The sequence below is a fragment of the Trachemys scripta genome, chromosome 9 (genome assembly GCF_013100865.1).
Source record: "Trachemys scripta elegans isolate TJP31775 chromosome 9, CAS_Tse_1.0, whole genome shotgun sequence".
NCBI classification, from domain to species: domain Eukaryota; kingdom Metazoa; phylum Chordata; order Testudines; family Emydidae; genus Trachemys; species Trachemys scripta.
Genome location: NC_048306.1, coordinates 47,670,546 through 47,688,155, shown reverse-complemented (window position 1 = coordinate 47,688,155; position 17,610 = coordinate 47,670,546). Strand labels below are relative to the sequence as shown.

Sequence of the window (17,610 nt, the reverse complement as noted above, 5' to 3'; positions counted from 1 at the left end):
ATTTGCCTTCAGGTGAGGGGCGAGAGACAGCAGAGGAGGGACAGATAAGGGACATGTTTTCATGCAGACTCTGCTAACAATAGTGGAGGAGAGATAAATACAGAAAGTTGCTTCTATGTAAGGTGACTGGTCTATAAATGGAATGCTCTCCAGAAAGTGATCTGAGTTGTTAGAAGGCCTCTGAGCATTCCCAGGCACTGTCTTACAATTCAACCCAGAGATGTTTTTTCTACATCACACCTAAGGCCTTACGGTATCCACCTCACAGCCACATATTACAGCCAGAGTTTACAGAGCATGAGCTCTGAGCTCACGTCCATGAATCATCATATCACCACCGCACAACAATGCACGTTCTCAGGTCACCTCTGGGATATGTCTAACCACCAGCCAATACCATACACTCTCGACTGGTGGAGGGGATGTAATTCCTGAGGTTACCTCCACGACGCGTCTGATCTTCACCAGTTCAAGAAATGAGTCCTCGGGACAGCTCCACCATTCAACTGGTTTTCGTGGCCCAAGTTCTGGTGGAACTGAGCCCATGTGAGACACCTGAACGTCACCGGCAGAAAGGTGGCATGTGGGAGATGCCTCTGGTGTCTGTCTGTCCAAGGCCTGCAGGCCTCAGGAGCTCCACTACAAGTTACATAATCTCCGCCAGCCTGGACAATGCCACTCTGGAGGTTGCTAGTGGGACAGCTGATTTGAAGGGCAGGGGGAAGCTAAGTGAGTTGTGAGATTTGCCTGAACCCAGATCTCCGGCCCAACAGGACTTTTCACATGGCTCCTGCCTGTGTTTTCCTTAAATACCAAAGGCATTCTGATTCTCAACATCCTGTTATAGCTTTGATGCTTTAAATTCAATTAGAACTGTTCAACTGTCCCCAAGTAAATCCAGATGCATTTGGAACAATTTAAACTGAATTAAAAAGGTGAGGGAGGATGGAGAAAAATGAAGCTGGAAGGCAGCTGAGTCTTAGTCTTCCCGTTTCAATTCTGGGTGCAGGGAAGAGAGTTACTGGTGGGTTTGGACAGTCTGTGAGGGGTGCTGCTCAGCTCCCAGGGGTTGGCAGGAAAACATGTCTCAACATGGGAAACGGCAAGAAGAACAGTCACCCTCAGCATGATGATGAGGAAATGGCTGCTGGGATGTCAGCCTTGGTGTTTTCATTATGGAGGCCCCTGGCAGAGACTCTGTGGTCAGGCTGCCTTCTACACTGGGCCCCACAGGGGGCAAGGATGCCTGGTGTTCTCTGAAAGTAGTAGGTGGCCAGTGGGTGTGTGCAGAAGAGGGTGCCCTCGGAGCAGAGGCAGAGTGCAGGCTGTGGTGCGTGATGTGCCAGAGTTGTGGCAATGGAAGGGGATGTTTGGGGGGGAGGGGGCAGAGAGGGCATGATGTACCATTAGGTGACTCCTTGCTTTTGTGTCAGATGTGGTGTATGCACAGCAAGCCAAACCATGTGTTCATGGTACAGCCTCTCACATGCTAGCACTTCTTCCTTTTTAACATCACTCAGCTCCCTCCCTCTCACTGCCCCCACGGCTTATCCCCGCTTGCCTTCACTATTGTAGTAGTGCCTGTTGGCCTCCCCTCTTCTCCTTCCTCCCAGCCTGCCCTTGGTAACATACCCAAGGCTCTGAGCCACCACCATCAGCTTCCTCCTGCTGCTACCCCCACTTCACAGCACCTCCTTCCCCCGCCTTCAAGAGCCTACATCCCCTTGCTCCGCCTATGCCTCCGAGCTCACTTCCTTCTCCTCAGTCGCACCCCTGAGGGACAAGGCTGGCAGGAAATAATAGGGAACCCGCGAGGGTGCTATGGAAAGGGAAGAGGGGTCTTGAGACATTATTCCCCAAACCTTCAGGCTTTCGCAGAGAACAAGTTAGCATGGGGTGGTTTGAGCCATACAAAGACATTACCATTCTCTGTCCAATGCCACACAACTGTCCCATAATGGGTCTCCCCAACCCTCTCCTTAACCTTTGGCCACCCTCAGCTTGGTTCTTTCTAGTCTGCTCTCTCTACCCTGGGAGCACGCACCCTCTCTTCTCCTTCCATTCCCTTCTCAGCCCCCACCGCTGTCAGGAGTACTAGCTATCCGTCGCTTCTCACCGATGCTTCCCTCCCTTTCCTGACCAGGCCTCGAACCCAACAGAGGCCTCCACGAGAATGTAATATTCTGTAGTATTGCAACTTTTTTTTATGGAAGGGCCCCCCGAAATTGCTTTGCCCCGGGCCCCCTGAATCCTCTGGGCGGCCCTGTTCCTGACTACCTGAACCTGCCCAGAGAGCTGAAGTAGGGATCCTTAGCCCTAGGCAGAGTCCATTGGAGACCCCAAGGTCCTTGCTCATGAAACCCTGTCCAAGAATGGGGCCTTCTCTGTGAGCCCTTCATGGCAGGGAATGTGGCTCATGCCACGTGCCCAGTTCAGCAAGCTCCCAGGCGCGTGGCTCATGCTGACATCAGTGGGAGGGGAGCAGGCCCTAGCTTGTCAAGCACTGCACAGACTGATTGTAAGGAGGCAGTGTGGCGAGTGCATTGCTTTTCACACTGTGGGATGCGACAAGGCATCAGGGGGATGGAAGCTGGGACACAGGGCCACGGCCGGCTGGGTGCCGCACCAGGGAGGGCATGCAGAGAGTCATCAGGGTGGGCGAGAGCACAGCCCCACCCTGCCCAGCCACACCCTGACAGCAGCCTGCTGCTCCCCCTCCTCCCCGGCCAGATGGCTGGGCACTCCCTGTACCCTCCCCTGCTGTCCTAGCCTGACTGCAGCCCTGCGTATTTCAAACCCTCCACAGCCTGCGAGAATGAGAGGCTCTGGGCAGGGGGAGGGAATGCGAGGAGCCCCAGCCCGCTCTGCACCACGCTGCCATGGGCTCCTCCAGGGATGGAGCCAGCTGGGTCCTGCTGCCACCCCGGCCATGAGCTGCCTGTTCCCCTCAGTGAGTCCTTTTCTGCTCAAGACGGGCAGGAGTTGGGGGGGGGGGGGGGAGGAGGGGAGACTGTGACACAACTCCCACAGAGAAGAGGGGCAAAGAAAAAAAAGCTTAGGAACCTCTCGTCTAGTGCTGCACTGGGACACAGGGGACTTGGGTTCCATTCCTGGCTCTTCCACCAACTTGTAGTCTGACCATGGGCAAGTCCCTCTGCCTCTCTGGGCCTCTGCTTCTCCTCCCACCCTTAGTCTCTTTAACAGCAAGTTCTCTGGCTCAGGGACTGTCTCTCACTGAGAGTTTGTACTTAGCACAAGGGGGCCCTGGTCTAGTGATAGTAACGACAATGGTCACAGGACTGCCTTAGCCCATGTTCCGCAGGGGCTGTTCAGCCAGCCCAGGACCACTGGAACACACTGTGCTCTCACCATGCCCCTTCACCTTGCTCCAGCCACTGCTTTGTCTCCCCAGAATGCTCCTACACCACTGGAGGTTCCCTATCACAGGAACCGCTTTTGGCAGCTGTAGGTCCCTTTTGCACAGCTGTAGCGTGGCTACATGGTCTTGACCTTGGCTGCTGGTTCAGCTCGGAGTTGGTGACTGCAAGGGCATTCCACTCCCTGAACACGAACACCAATTCTAGAGCTGCAAAAACCCTAATTCATCTGGGATGTGATGCTAGATTCACCCTCTGTGCACACTACACACTACAAGTGTGTCTGTCCACAGTTTCCCTGTGGAACTCACTGCTAGGGGATGTTGTGATGGCCAAAACTATCACTGGGTTCAAAAAAGAGTTAGATAAGTTCATGCAGGATAGGTCCATCAATGGCTATTAGCCAAGATGGTCAGGGACACAATCAGAGGCTCTGGGTGTCCCTAAACAGCTGACTGCCAGATGTTGGGACTGGATGACAGGGGATGGATCACTCAATGATTGCCTGTTCTGTTAATTCCCTCTGAAGCACCTGGCATTAGCCACTGTCAGAAGATAGGATACAGGGTTGGATGGACCATTGGTCTGACCCAGTCTGGCCATTCTTATGTTCCAGTCCATAGTGCAGACTGCCACAGAGACTTTGTGGGGGTTCTCTGGTGTACCTTCCCACCAATTCTGCACTGATGTAAAGGTTAAAGGTCATTTTTGGAACACAGTGATTGGGGGATATTCACTTTCTGTCTGTTTGCACAGGAAGATGGAAATGGGCTGAGCGACTGAATCACTCCTTCCACTTGCTGCACTCCCTGTTGGCCCCCTTTGCCTGCCCATCCTAAGGGAACAGATGGACAGGAGCTGCCCCAAGTGAAACAAGCACCTCCCTGATCAGTGATCTCCATGCCAATTGGTCACCGGGGAACCAAGTGGGCAATCCAAAGCCACTCTCAACATGTAGCGATCGGGAGCGTTCGGCTGGGGCCAGGCACCTCCACACCAGGTCAGCAGGGAGTGAATGTTTTTTTTCAATGGAGACCCAGACACGAGACTTTAATGGGAAGCAGACAAACATATACAAGTGATAAGAGCTTCTCTAATGGCTCTATATCAGCAGACTGATAAAAACTCTCCCATAGCAATACAGTGAGCAGATATGCCTGTTCCTAGACTGTCCAAGGACCTGCTGAGTTACCATTCATGCATGGCATTTGGTCAAGGTCCATCTTTCAGTCCAAATGAGTGCTCAGAGGCAGGTGAGATGAGGAGAGAGCACCAGGGTTTGCAGATGCAGGTTCTACCTGCATTGCAGATTGTCACCACATCTTCACCCCCACCCCAGCCTTTTGGTGAGAGATTGGGCCTTTGCTAAGAGAGAGCCTGGCCTATAGACCCTTTGGCACCCATTTCCATCCTCTTGTCCTACAGCTGCTCACTGAATGGGGACAAGTGAAAAATAAGGCACCAGTTCCCATCAACCTTTGTGAATTACATTTGCAAAAAATAATTCAAAAAAATGTATGTGAACATTTTTTCTTGTGAATTCAAACTTTCCAACTTGGGAACAACTCGGAACCACCAGCTCAACGTGGAACCAACACCCCAAAAACTTTGCTCACAGGGCTTGTCTCTTAATATGACCCCACTCGCTCAGATCTGATACGCTCCCTTCTGTGCATTTATTTATTGCCCACCTCCTCCTGACCTGGACTTTTAATGGGCTAGATCCTGAGCTGGTGTAAATCAGTGTTACCCCAATGGTTTCAGCAGAGCAAAGCCCATTTACATCTGTAGAAGAACTGGCCCATTGCATCTTATTCCTTGCCAGTGTTAATCATCTTGCTTGATGATAGTTTTTGAATAGTGGGTGAGGACGAAGCTGGGCAGTGTCTGAGGCATGCTGGACAGGTATCCTTCAGAAACATAGTGCCTTGGCCGGAGGTTGTGACACTGTCCATACTCTGGCAAAACCCACATTGACGCCCCTGGAATGTTGTCTGAATACAGACGCTGGACCTGACCGACCCCCAAATCACTACCAATCATTCATAATGCTAGACTTGCCACCTCCCCCAAATGCCCTCAGACACACTAAGGCCGGGTCTACATTCAAAACATTCATTGGCACAGCCCTGCTGATTGGATGTGATTTCGAAAGGACATTTCTATACCGGCACAAGCTCCAGTGTCCATGCAGTTACACTGGTCTAAAAGGCCTTTTGCCAGTATAGCTTGTTTCACTTGCCAAACCAGTATAAACTATCCTGGCTAAAGGCCTTTTTAGCCAGTGTAAGCAGAATCCACACTAAGAGGGTTTGCAGGTATAGCTATATAGCTCTCCTGGCAAACCCTTCCTTGTTTAGACTGTGCTTCAGTCACAGAGCCTTTGTATCGTCAGTAACCCGTTTGGAATAAGGTAGCAGTTTCAGTCTGGTTCCCAGTGCACAGATGTCCACATCCCTAAAACCAGCGCCTGTGTAGGCATGTTGCAGAGACGCCAAGGACCGAATGGCCATGGAGATAGACTGATTCTCTCCCTGCAGTTCCAGGAGTGGTGGAGCTGCGGGGAAGAGTGGCACTGCAGCAGGCTGTACTGGACCCAGACTTTGCACAACTTCAGTTTCTCCCCTTGAATTTCATTCCCTCTCACAGGCACTAGGCTCTGACTTGTGGAAAGAAAAAGTCAGAGTAGAGTCTGGGAAAAAATTGTAGGCTCCCCAGTGCCACCCTGCCCGGCCCCAGCCCTTCGCCTGCCTTGGGAGCCGTTTCCATGCCAAAAGCAACTTGTCACTCACTCTATGTCACTTTTTCCCTCCTGGCTCTTTCTCTCCACTCAGATTGGGATGCAAGAGAACTAAACCTCTGCCTGGAGTCCCTCTCTCCCTCTGCGTGAGCTCCGGAGAGGACTCACTGTGGGGAAATAAGCATCCCAAAATGGGCAGCAGGCTGGCCAAATCCTTGTGCCAGGAACTGGCAGCTTGCAGGGCACAATGTGATGCCCCAGCAAAGCCCCTTTGCCATGAAGCCACTCAGAGCCCTCAGCCTCCCCCAGAACCCAAGTAAAGAAACCACTACTTACATACAGTCCTGTGTGTCCCACTCCAAAGAAAGGGAATTTCACTGAGATTGGCTGAAGCCCGGAGCCTCCATCATCCTGTTTCAAAGTGACAGCGTCCCCCTGCTCCAAGCCAAAGGGGTAAAAGTCAGCCAGAGGCACAACACCCTCGACCCAAACCCATTTCCCCAGGGCTAGGATCACCATCCATCCAGCCAGGCCCCGCATCTCCACAACACACCGGCTGTCGCTTAGTTCAACTCAGAGTTACACCGGGGCTTTTTTTTTTTTTGGCTTTCATCAAGCAGAACTTTGCAAAACTCTGCTATCTGTCCTTGCGTGGGCTGGTTGGGTTTTTAATGCTGGTATGATTTGGTTTGGTTGGAGGGGATGGAGTGGGGAGGGGAATGCGATAAAAAAACAGGCTGAGCTGCAAACTGCCTAGCAGGAATAAAAAGGCACAGATCTCAATGGTGCAAAAGCCAGAGTCCCCCCGCTTCCCCCCTCCTAGGCAGTGTAGCGTGGGGAGAGTTAGGCACCACTGAAGAGAGCTAGAATCTCTGTATAAACAGAAAGGTCCCAGAGTCGCAGGCCAGTCGCTGTGGGTCTCTCTCCACTGATTTTTCTCTCTCGGCTACACTAATGTCTCTGTTTAGCTGGGTGTGGGATGAGGGGGGGGTCTCATTCACAGAGCAAACTCCACCCTTGCTGGCCATCCTTTAATACTCAGGACATGGTCAGCCAATCATGGATCTTAGGGGTGGGGCTATGTAAATGAAAGGCTGTTCTTAAAGAGCAAGGGCCAGGGCCAGCAGCTGGGGGGGGAGGGAGGAAGGGCTGGGTTCACTTTTGGGTGCCCCCTGCGTGGCTTGCTCCTGCAGTGGGATGGGGGCAGGGTGCCTCAAGGGGACATGCCGCCTCCTCCTCTCCCAAGGGCCTTTGGCACATGCCAGGGGTCGGGGTGATTGTGCTTGGGAAACAGGGCATAGAGGGAGGTGCAATGGGTCACCCTGGAGTGGGGATGAAATACTCTGGAGGCTTTGCTGGCAGGGAGTGCGCGGACACAGCCCCAGGGTTTGCGGGGATCTTAAACAGGCAGGAACCACAGGAAGCTAGCAGAGGCATGGGTCTGCTTCCCACCAGGGGCAGAGCCCACACTCACATGTGCAGCCCCAAACCCCATTGGGCCTGGGGCTCTGGTATTTGGCTAAGCCACGCTCATCCTGACCCCCCTGAGAACCCAGGTGGTGTCCCCTTCCTTTGGAGGGTAGGAGGGCAGAATTATGTGCCCTGGGGCTCAAAGCAGAGCATACTGGGGTTAGAGACTTAGCCAGCCACTCACCCACATTACTGATGAGTGCCATTCATTCTGACTGGCTGTGCTGGCAGCGTCTAGAGGCCCCTGAGAATGGAGAGCATAGAGAGCAAAAGGCTCCTGCAGCTGCTTCTCAGCAGCTTGTCCAGACTATGGAGCATACAGGCACAGTCCGGGGCCAGCCTTGAGGTCTGGGGAGTTCAGGAGGGGAGATCAGGGCCTACATTGTCATTGCTTCTGGTGCTGCTGCTGGGGGAAGGGGCAGGCAAGGAGCCATTTGCTCCCAGTGAGAGAGTGATGTGGAGCTGGCCCAGGCTTGGCAGAGCTTGCAGCACCCCTGAAGTGGCCATCTGCTTTGACTATGCTTAAGGCCACCCCTGAGTACAGCACCTCAAAGGTGACCCTGTCTGAGTCATATCGTCCTGTTCATCAGTCAAGGTCAGGAATTTGAGCACCCCATGCTTCACAACTGTACTGGAATCTCATGGTTTGGGGAGGTTAGGGGGGAAGGACCCCATGGGGTAGGAGCCACAGGAGGCATGTGGTTCAAATCCCAGGGCCAGAAGTCTCATTGCTGAGCCGCTGGCCAGGGCCGCCCAGAGGATTCAGGGGGCCTGGGGCAAAGCAATTTCGGGGGCCCCTTCCATAAAAGTTGCAATACTATAGAATACTATATTCTCGTGGGGGGCCCTGTGGGGCCTGGGGCCTGGGGCAAATTGCCCCACTTGCCCGCCCCCTCTGGGCAGGCCTGCCGCTTCAGAGCTTCCAAGGCCAGAAGGGACAATTGGGATCATTGGCTTCTAGGAACAGCATCCTGCAAGGGAGAAGCCAAGACGGGGCAGGAGAGTCCTGTTCAGACCAGCCCCACGGGGATAGAGACATGATGGACAGACCACGTGGGGAGGACAGAGCCAGTGGTGCTGGAACAATTTGTATGGTGGGAGTGCTGAGATCCACTGAACCAAACTGCAAACCCTGGATATGATGGAAACCAGGGGGTGCAGCAGCCCCCTCGCAGACCCCTTAGTTCCAGCACCTATGGTCAAAGCTGATGCCAGCATCCCCTGGGCAGCATCACCTTGTGGTCACCCTGGATAACACAGAAACACGGATGAGAAACTAGCTTGCCTTTAGTCCGATTTGGGAGTGAAGAGGTTAAAGAGGCAAAATCTAATTTTAGAGGCTGAGCTGGGGACAGATTCTCACAACTTAACACAAACTCCCTGCAGGAAGCAATTTTTTTTTATAAAGGCTACACACTGAACTCTCCGAAGGCTTTTATATTAACTCTTTGAGGGCCAAACCTGTGAACACCCCAGAACGTAACACTGATAGTGAGCAACCAAGAGGCTGTGCAAAGCAAATGAACGTTTCAAGTGGATTTTGGAGCTTGATGTCCATATTCTCCCACTTTTTAATTAATTTTTCCTGGTTTAATGACTGGCGTGCCTAATAAACATCCCATGCAAAACTGCTCTCTGGTAAATGTGTGTGCGCGAACATGGTGTGCAGCAATATGTATGTGTGTGTGTGCTGTGTACGTGCATTTATATGGATGCCAGTGTGCATGTGTGTGTGTACTTGTGTGTATGTCCCTGTGTGTTGCATGTGTGCATTTATATGCATGCATGTAAGTGTGCGTGAACATGGGTGTTACCCTTCCTTCAACAACAAGCTTCTCATCAGAACTCCAGCCTTATAGAGATATGTTGTATTCTGGTGGCTGCTGGTTTCTTTCTCTTTCCCATTGCCTGAATTCCTGCTGTCCATTACTGTCCAGGTGTTAAACCTCACCATGTGGCAACACAGAAATGAATGAACCACAAAGGGGTTTGGTCTCACAGGCCCCTGGCCCCATCCTGCTGGCTGTGTCAGGGAGAGTCTCTTCATGATGCAGGCAGTAGGAAAGAGGCAGCCGAATGGCACAGCCCAGCATTCCTTGGGGCACTGGGGCTGGAATTGTCTCATTGAACTTTTATCATTCTGTATTATTGCCTCTTATTGTCTGTTATGGTGTCACCCTGGTGCCCATTCAGGATTGGGCCCCCCCATTGTGGGAGGTGCTATACAAAGTGGTGGGCACGCTCCCTTCCCGTAACAGCTTACAGTCCCAAACAAGGGGCTGTGCTTCCTGGCCACACCACTGTGCTTCAGGGCTATAGTAAGGGGATCATAAAGGAACAGATGTTGATGAGGCAGCAAATGCCCACTGCCCCGCCTGTGTGCAGGCTGAAGTGTGGAGAGATGTGCTGGGGCTATGCCCTGAGGCCAGGCTTGCCTGGGCAGGAGCTAAGCCCAGCCAGGTCAGAACCAAGAGGAATGCAAGCACACTGGGGGAATGGTGCCCCGAGTGCCATGATGACACATGGGCAGGATAGAGCTGATGCTGTGCAAAGTAAGGCCGTCCCAGGCTCCTCTGTCTAATGCCCCCCAGCACTACTCGCCCAGGAATGCCTGGCCAATCCCAGGGAGATAGGCCGTGAGGCATAATGCAGAAGGGAGAACAGGAAGGCTGCTGCAGCAATCGCCCAGTACACCCCACTCTGGTGTTAGTGTTTGTATGATGGCTGGGCCGCACAGGGCAGGTGCTGCACACATACATGCGGGGCAGGCCCTGCCCCAAAGAGGGTCCCACGTAAAGAGACCGGACAGACCCCAGTGGAAGGAAGGATTATTAGCTCCATTGGACACCTGGTGGCACTGGGTCCAGAGAGGTGAAGGGCCAGAGTCTGAAAGGTGCTCTGCTCTCATTTAGATACACAAATGGTGTGGGTGGCTCTATGCAAGCACTCAGTCCTGAGCAATGTCCACCCTTCACCAGGACCACAGAGCTCTCTGCACACCCTCACTACGGCCAGCCCAGAGATTACCCCCCCAGTCGGCCCCGCAGGTATAGCTATGGCCTGTCTTTTGCGGCTGAACTGTCCTGCCCCTCCATGTGGGGCAGCAATCAGCACTGCCCCCTTCCCACACACACTGGGTGAGGGGAGACTGGCTGCCTGCAGCAGCTCTCACCCCACGGCTGCCCAGCAAGGAGCCCTGCCCCCCAGCTCCCTCAGTTCAGCCCCCCAGCCTCCCCTCTGCTGCTCCTGAGGCTCTTCACCCCCCTCTCCCAGGCCTGGATGGCAGCTGGAGCAGGGCCCCTCTCCCTGTTCCAGGCTGGGTGCTTGCAGGGAAAGGGGATGGGGCAGAGCTGCCCTGAGCTGTGGGGCTCCTTAGCTCCCCCAGCCCACCGGTGAGAACAGCGTGAGCTCCTGAGGGTAGGGGCCAGAGCTCCACCCGCTTGCTGCAGCAGATCCAATTGGCTGTTTACACCCTAGATGGCAGATGATTGGGGATGCCAACCAATCTGGGAGGGTCCCCCAGGCAGAGCTGACATGGGGCCCCTTGCTGAGTACCGGGATAGGGCTGTAGCTGTGTCATAGCCGGGTCTGCCCCATGGTGACCAGGGGCACATTAAGCCATGCAGAGCCTCAGCCACAGACCCGGACTGCCCGCGGATGCAGCGTTTGTTGTGCCGGGCACAAACGGGGGTTGCTTTGTCTGGAGCGAGTAGCCTGGCCAGCTTTGGGGGGGGGGTGAGTCAGACTGGCCCCTCTGGCTCTCCAGCTCCCTCTCTCAGGCTGAGCGGCTCAGTGGCTGCAGGTGTGGGGGGCAGGGCGCTGGGGCGGGGTCTCTGCTCTGTAAGCATGAGCAGTGAGGACCAGGCTGGCTGTACAGCAAGGATCTGATGTTTGGCAAGGCTCCCTTCCTCTGTTACCAGTACTCGGACCGGGGTAGTCTGGAGCCTCAGCCACTGGGGCTGCAGAGGCAGGAGAAAATGTCCAGTCAGATAACATCACGGTCAGGATAACACCCAGCCGGTTCATTCAGGAGGCGGGACCTAGGCTTGGGCAGTTGGCTGCTCTTCCCCTAGGATACAGCTGGGTGCCAACATAAATGGGTGTGCAATAAGATGGCCACCTGTATAAGATGGTACCCACATACCTGGCACCCAGGTTAGCTGCCATCACAGCTGATGCCTATAGTGCCAGCCCCAGCCTGAAATGCTGTTACAGCAGCAACATCAGCTTGTCCTTACTGTGCTGTGCGCCTCCAGGAGCTATGCTTCCTGAGCCCCTGGAGGCCAGGCCTTATAGGGTATTACAGCAGGGCCTAGAGGGCCTTTCTAGTATAAGGGCCCCTCTGTGCTAGGAGCAGTACACACACCTAGGGAGAGACAGTTCCAGCCCTGAAGAGCTTCTACTCTAAACAGACAAGCCAGATAGGGAAAGAGAGGGATCCGGAGGTGCCTATGGACACATAGCGTCAGAAGCAAAGCCAGCTCTCTCGAGTCCCAGGCCAGGGCTTTTCCTATGAGTCTACACAACCAGCCAGTCTGTTGCAACAGCAATTGACATCAGGTGGAAGCTGCATGTGTGCAACTGAAAGCAGGACCCAGGCTGTGGTGCCATCTGCCTGTTTCCGGGGGTGGCCTGGTGCACATTGATCCATATGCAGCAGTTTTCTGCACATGCCCTGCCCTCATGCCTGCATATGCCTCACAGAAGGTGAGAAGCACCAAGGGGTTTCTGTTAGACCCCTAAGCTCGGAATTCTTGGAAACTACTCTCATTATTGGTCCAGAGGGGGAGTGACAGTTTGGGATGAAAGAGGCTGAACAGAAGCCACTTGTCAGGTCCTTCACCTCCCCTCTGTCACTGACTCTCTGTACAATTAGAAAAGACCAGTCAGAGTTTCAAAGTTCTGGTGCGGAAAAATGCAACCGCCCAAGAAACTTTGCCTCGGCCCAGAGTCCCTTTCAAACACTGCCGAATTCTCCCAGGATCTTCAAGTGCCAGGAAACCAAGCAGAGGGCCTTTCCCCTCCCGTGAGGTAAGGGAAGGGGGGAGCTTCTGGCTTTCAGTTCTGTAGGAGTGGATTTCAGCCCTGCTTGTTCCCTGGATTCTTTAGTGCCTGTGTTTTGTTGTTGCTGCTAGATCCTGGCACCCAACAGGTTAATCCCCAGACCTCACCCTGGGCATTACATTTCTTCTTCTCTTTTAAAATCCCCCACAGGCAAAGAAGGAAAAAAGTGGTGTGGGTTTTTTTTTTAAGGTGCTAAAAATATTATCAGGAAATTCTTTTCAGCAATGTTATGTTTTAGGTTACATTTTAGACTCAAGGGCCTCTTTGTCTCCACAGAGAAAATCCACAGTTATCATCAGCAAATCGTTTTATCAAGAAAGCTCCAGTTATCCCAGCAAAAGCAGCACAAAGCTCCCTGACAGAGCTAGAAAAACCCTGTGATGCTGGCAATTAAGATGCCTAAATATGCATTCAATTTAGATGGCTATTTCATGCTGAATGCCCCACTACTTGATTATTAAATATGAACTATGTAAGACAAGACAGATAATAATCATAACATTGCTACAGACTTACAAATCTATTACATGAGCATACACATTTAAAGGCCCCAATCCTGCAGTCACATCCATGCAGGATCAAGGATTCTTAGTTAGGCGGGACAGTTTCTCTTTCTTAATAAATAATAATAATGTCTAGCTCTTATTAATGCAAAATAGTTACCATCCATCCCCCTGTTCTTCTAAAGTACTATGGCCCCAATCTGGCAAAGTTGTATGCATGAGGTTAATTTTATGTGCATAGCTGCAATGAAGACTACTAACATGCACAGAGGTAAGCATATATGTCAATCTTGGCAGAATAGGACCCTATCCTAGAGCAACACATTTCTACAGAGCTCAAAGGTGTGTCTTCATTTTTCTCCCTGATTGTATGTTCTTGCTCACAGCTGTCAAATATTGCCATATACTGGTAACTCAGTATATAGTAACTCTCTCAATACATCAGCTGCTCAGGCCCACCTCAGTATTGCTAATGACACAAGTTCCAGACTCATACACCAGGCCCGGATAAATCCTGTGATTGGTTTAACAATCACAAGGTTGGACCCAGAATTTATTATTTCTTTCATTTTATTTGCCTCTGGTTTTTGAGCTGTTCGGGTTCCTGTTTTGAAGCTTTTCTCTACAACCATGAGGGCTAGAAGGTGACCTTTTTCTTTTTAAGTTAAAACTAAGATTCTCATGTAATCACCTGACTCTAGGAGCTGGGGATTTGAGAAAAACAGCAAATACTGCAAGCCTTGGGATAAAATTGGGGGAACTGGCAACACTGGCATCTAAAGTCATTGTAAGAGTACTCCTCTTCCCTTCGCTGAGAATACATTTTGACCAGTCTCTCAATTTAAGGTCTTCAGCTCTGGCAGAAGGAAAATGGAAACTCAGAGAACTTCCTTTTCAGAGACCAACAAAAATGCATCTACATCCCTGCAATAACAGAAGCTGAAGAAAGATGTAGGGCATGGGGGAGGGAAGAATAAGAGTTTAAACAAACAATCCAAGGTCAAGCAGCTGAAGCTAGGGTGTACTAGGACCTAAACTCTATGTAAGACTATTCTATAGGCAGGCCCTGATGCAGCAAGGCATTTAAGCACATTTAACTTTAAGCACAGAATTAGTGCAAAGTTAGGCATGTGCTTAAATGCTTTGCTGAGTTTGGGGCTAGTTACCCATTCTCTTCAAATGCCTTGCTGTGTAGATGATAAGGGTGGAAGACATGGATTATAATCTAACATCTCACTGGGCAATCTGAAAGGAGGAGCAATACAGTATGGCTGGAAAAGTGGAAATGCTGCTGTCCTAAGGTAGAGGCATATTTGCTGACAGTAAGCGATCAAGCCTAACACGGTGAGTTCTGCTATCTGTCTGCTGATATAGGACTGAGGCTCTTATTATTTGTACATGTCTGTTTGCTTCCCATTCAAGTCTTAGCTGGGCCTCCACTGAAAACCCATTCCCGGCTGACCTGTTCTGGAGGTGCCTGGCCCCAGCTGAACACTCACAATCTCTAGGTGTCGAGCGTGGCTTTGGTTTTCCAGTTGGCTCCCCAGTGACCAACTGGCATGGAGATTGCTGATTGGGGAGGCAACTTGTTCACTGCCCATGCCATCTCCATATCGAGATCAGTCAATGGGCCAGTTCCCCAGCTGGTGTAAATCACTGTAACTCCACTGACGTCAGTGGGTCAGATCCACAGCTGGTATAGATCAGTGTAGCTGCATTGAAGTCAATGGGCTAGATCCTCAGCTGGTGTCGATCAGGGTAGCACCATTAAATCCAATGGCACGCCTCTGATTTACACCCGTTGGAGAACTATCACCCAGAATAACTCCCTCTCAAGCTCAAGGAGGAGGGGTGGCGCCATGGTAAATGCAGCCAATAATCTATTCCAATCCTTTCAGATCAGGCCTACGCACTAGTCATCACTTGACCAATACAGAGTAATAGCCATCAGTCCCTGCTCCGATGCATTCAGTATTTATGACAAAACTTCAAACCCCAGCAATTTGTAAGAGGTGCCAAAAATCATCCAGCTCTCAGTGCTTTGAAAATATAAAAATCAGAATCATGGTTCAAAATAATGTATGTTTTTATTCATAGAAATGCAATATAAATATTCCCCACTGCAATGATTGCAAGGTACATTTTAATACTGAACACAGGCCAAGGAACATGTTATGTAAGGACTGAAATGGAGCCGAAAACAACAGCAGGACTCAGTTAGAATCAACAGCAAAGGGATTATGTGAAAACCAACATGGCACATTTCCCTCAGTGAGACCCAGCTGTGCCATCAATGTGAGGGTATTCTCTGGGCTGCCCAGATCCACGCCCACACACTCTTCCCAATCCAGAGGGTCCAGTCCTGAAATGCACTGGCACTGGAATGTGGGCGTGATGATTCCCACCCTCCTGATGGAGATGGTGGTTTGTTTCTGCATGGTCTTTCCTGCCGCCACATCCAACTCCACGTAAACAACCCATTGGAGAGGGGGCAGAAACGCTAGCTACAGAGTGAGATATCCGCTCACTCACCCCAGGGGCACTGCATTGGCTGCAGGGAGCTACTCCTGATTTACAACAGGGTGAGAAGAGAATCAGCCCCAGTGGGCCAGAGCCTTGGCTGGTGTAAATCAGTGTAGCTCCATTGAAGTCAATTGGCCAGATCCCCACCTGGGTGTAAATCAGCTTAGCTCTGTGGAGATCAACAGACCACCTCCCCCCACTGGCATAAATCAGCATAGACCCATGGAAATCAATGGGCGAGATCCCCAGCTGGTGTAAATCAGCGTAGCTCCATTGAAGACAATGGGCCAACTCCTTGAATAGCATGAACCAATCTCACTCCAGTGAAATCAATGATGCCACATTAATTTACACCGGCTGAGGATCTGGCCCAGTGTGTCTGAGGACCCAGTCCTATGAGGACCTGAGCACTTCCTGCTTGCTGTGGGGTCACCCTCAAGGGTGCTCAGCAGCTGACAGCACTGGGTCCCTGTGTAGGTCTGGTCTCACTTTCACTGACACCGGTGTAAGGCCAGAGGGACACCACAGAAGTCACTGGAGTTAGGCCGGTGTGAGAGCAGAATTGCTCTACATGCCTGTATGTTGCATGGGGTGGGGTGGGATGGGGAAGATTTACCTGTATCATGGGAAGGAACAGAATCAGATGTCGCTTATCAAATATTGTTAAAAGATGAAATGCAGGAAGATCCATCCGAAGCCTTGAAAATGCCACTGTTGATTTCCTTAGCAAACACCTATTCTCAGCATTTAAAATCAGTGCTTAAACAAACCACAACGTTGGGACAAATTATGCCGCCCCCCCACTCCCGGCCAGTCATGAGAAAACGTGTAAAATGCTAACAGGTGAAGGCCAAAGCGGTCCCAAAATGATTGTCTCCGTTGCCATGGAAACCACATTTTGATTCCTTCAGGGATTTGCTTGGAGCCTGTGGCTGGCAGAGTGGGTGGAACGTTGAATTTTACACTTTGACGCCTCTCAGGGCCAGTGAGTCACAAAATGACTTGGCTTTGAGCTAATCCCAGCCACCTGCCACCATTAAAAAAGGCCTGCGTTTCCTGAAAGGATGAAGGGCTTGATCAGTCTCCAGGCATGGTGGCGATGCGCTCTCTCACTGCGTCTCATTAGCGTACACTAGATTTTTGATTAATGCCGGTGGATGCAGTCCCCTGCAGGTTCTGTGCATTCAAGGGCTGGTTCCTCAAGCTGCACAGATCTGTCTGATGGCGACAGACTCTGTCTAGCATATTGAGAAGATGCTGCTGAGATTGGGAGGGTCTGTCACTCCACCAGCTAGACAGGAGGCCCTGACAGTACTGGATGAGGCTCAAATGGCACCGCTCCTGAGGGAGAGAAGAGTGGCTCCGATTGCTGGGAGAGCAGAGCTATTTAAACAATAGGGGTGAGATAACATAGGAAGTCAGGACCCATTAGTATGGTTACAACAAACACACAAAGCCCCAGCCAGACCCGTCAGCCCCTGGATGAGAAACACCCTGGTAGCACTAATCACAGAGAAGTCCCTCATTGCCAAATGGCCTAAATAAATTAATCATCAGTGGCCTGGGATTCGGCTGCGTAAGGCCTACAGTCCCCGTTGCTCCAGCCACTGGTGTAGTGCAGGCTCCTCCCAGAAACCTCTCCCCACAGCAGTGCTGACCATGAGTCAGTCAAGCGTCCTGGCGCAGGAGGAGATGTCAGAGTCCGGCTTGCAGGCTGCAGAGTCACTGTTGAAAGCTGGTCCTGAGGGTTGTCTTTGACTAGATCTTACCAGGCTGGAGCACAGGGGCTATTTCGGGATCATTTCCCTGTCCGGAGCACTTGAGTGAGGTAGGACTGTCTCTTCCGCACCTCCTGGCCCAACTGCTCTTTCAGCGAGTTCACCTGGGGAGCATGGGGCCATTACGACTACGGAGAGGCAAGGTAATACTTCCC

At 51.7% G+C, this 17,610-nt stretch overlaps 1 protein-coding gene across 5 annotated transcripts in view; it reads right to left on the bottom strand.

Annotated features, from left to right (window-relative positions):
- Positions 1-7,108, bottom strand: part of SNED1 (sushi, nidogen and EGF like domains 1) — a 143,181-nt gene extending 136,073 nt beyond the window's left edge. For all 5 annotated transcript variants that reach the window (XM_034782201.1, XM_034782204.1, XM_034782205.1 and 2 more), the window contains exon 1: positions 6,454-7,108. In XM_034782201.1, the coding sequence (XP_034638092.1) occupies positions 6,454-6,657 (204 nt within the window). In that variant the 5' untranslated portion in view covers positions 6,658-7,108. The remainder of the gene's footprint in view (positions 1-6,453) is intronic.
- Positions 7,109-17,610: the final 10,502 nt, after the last annotated feature.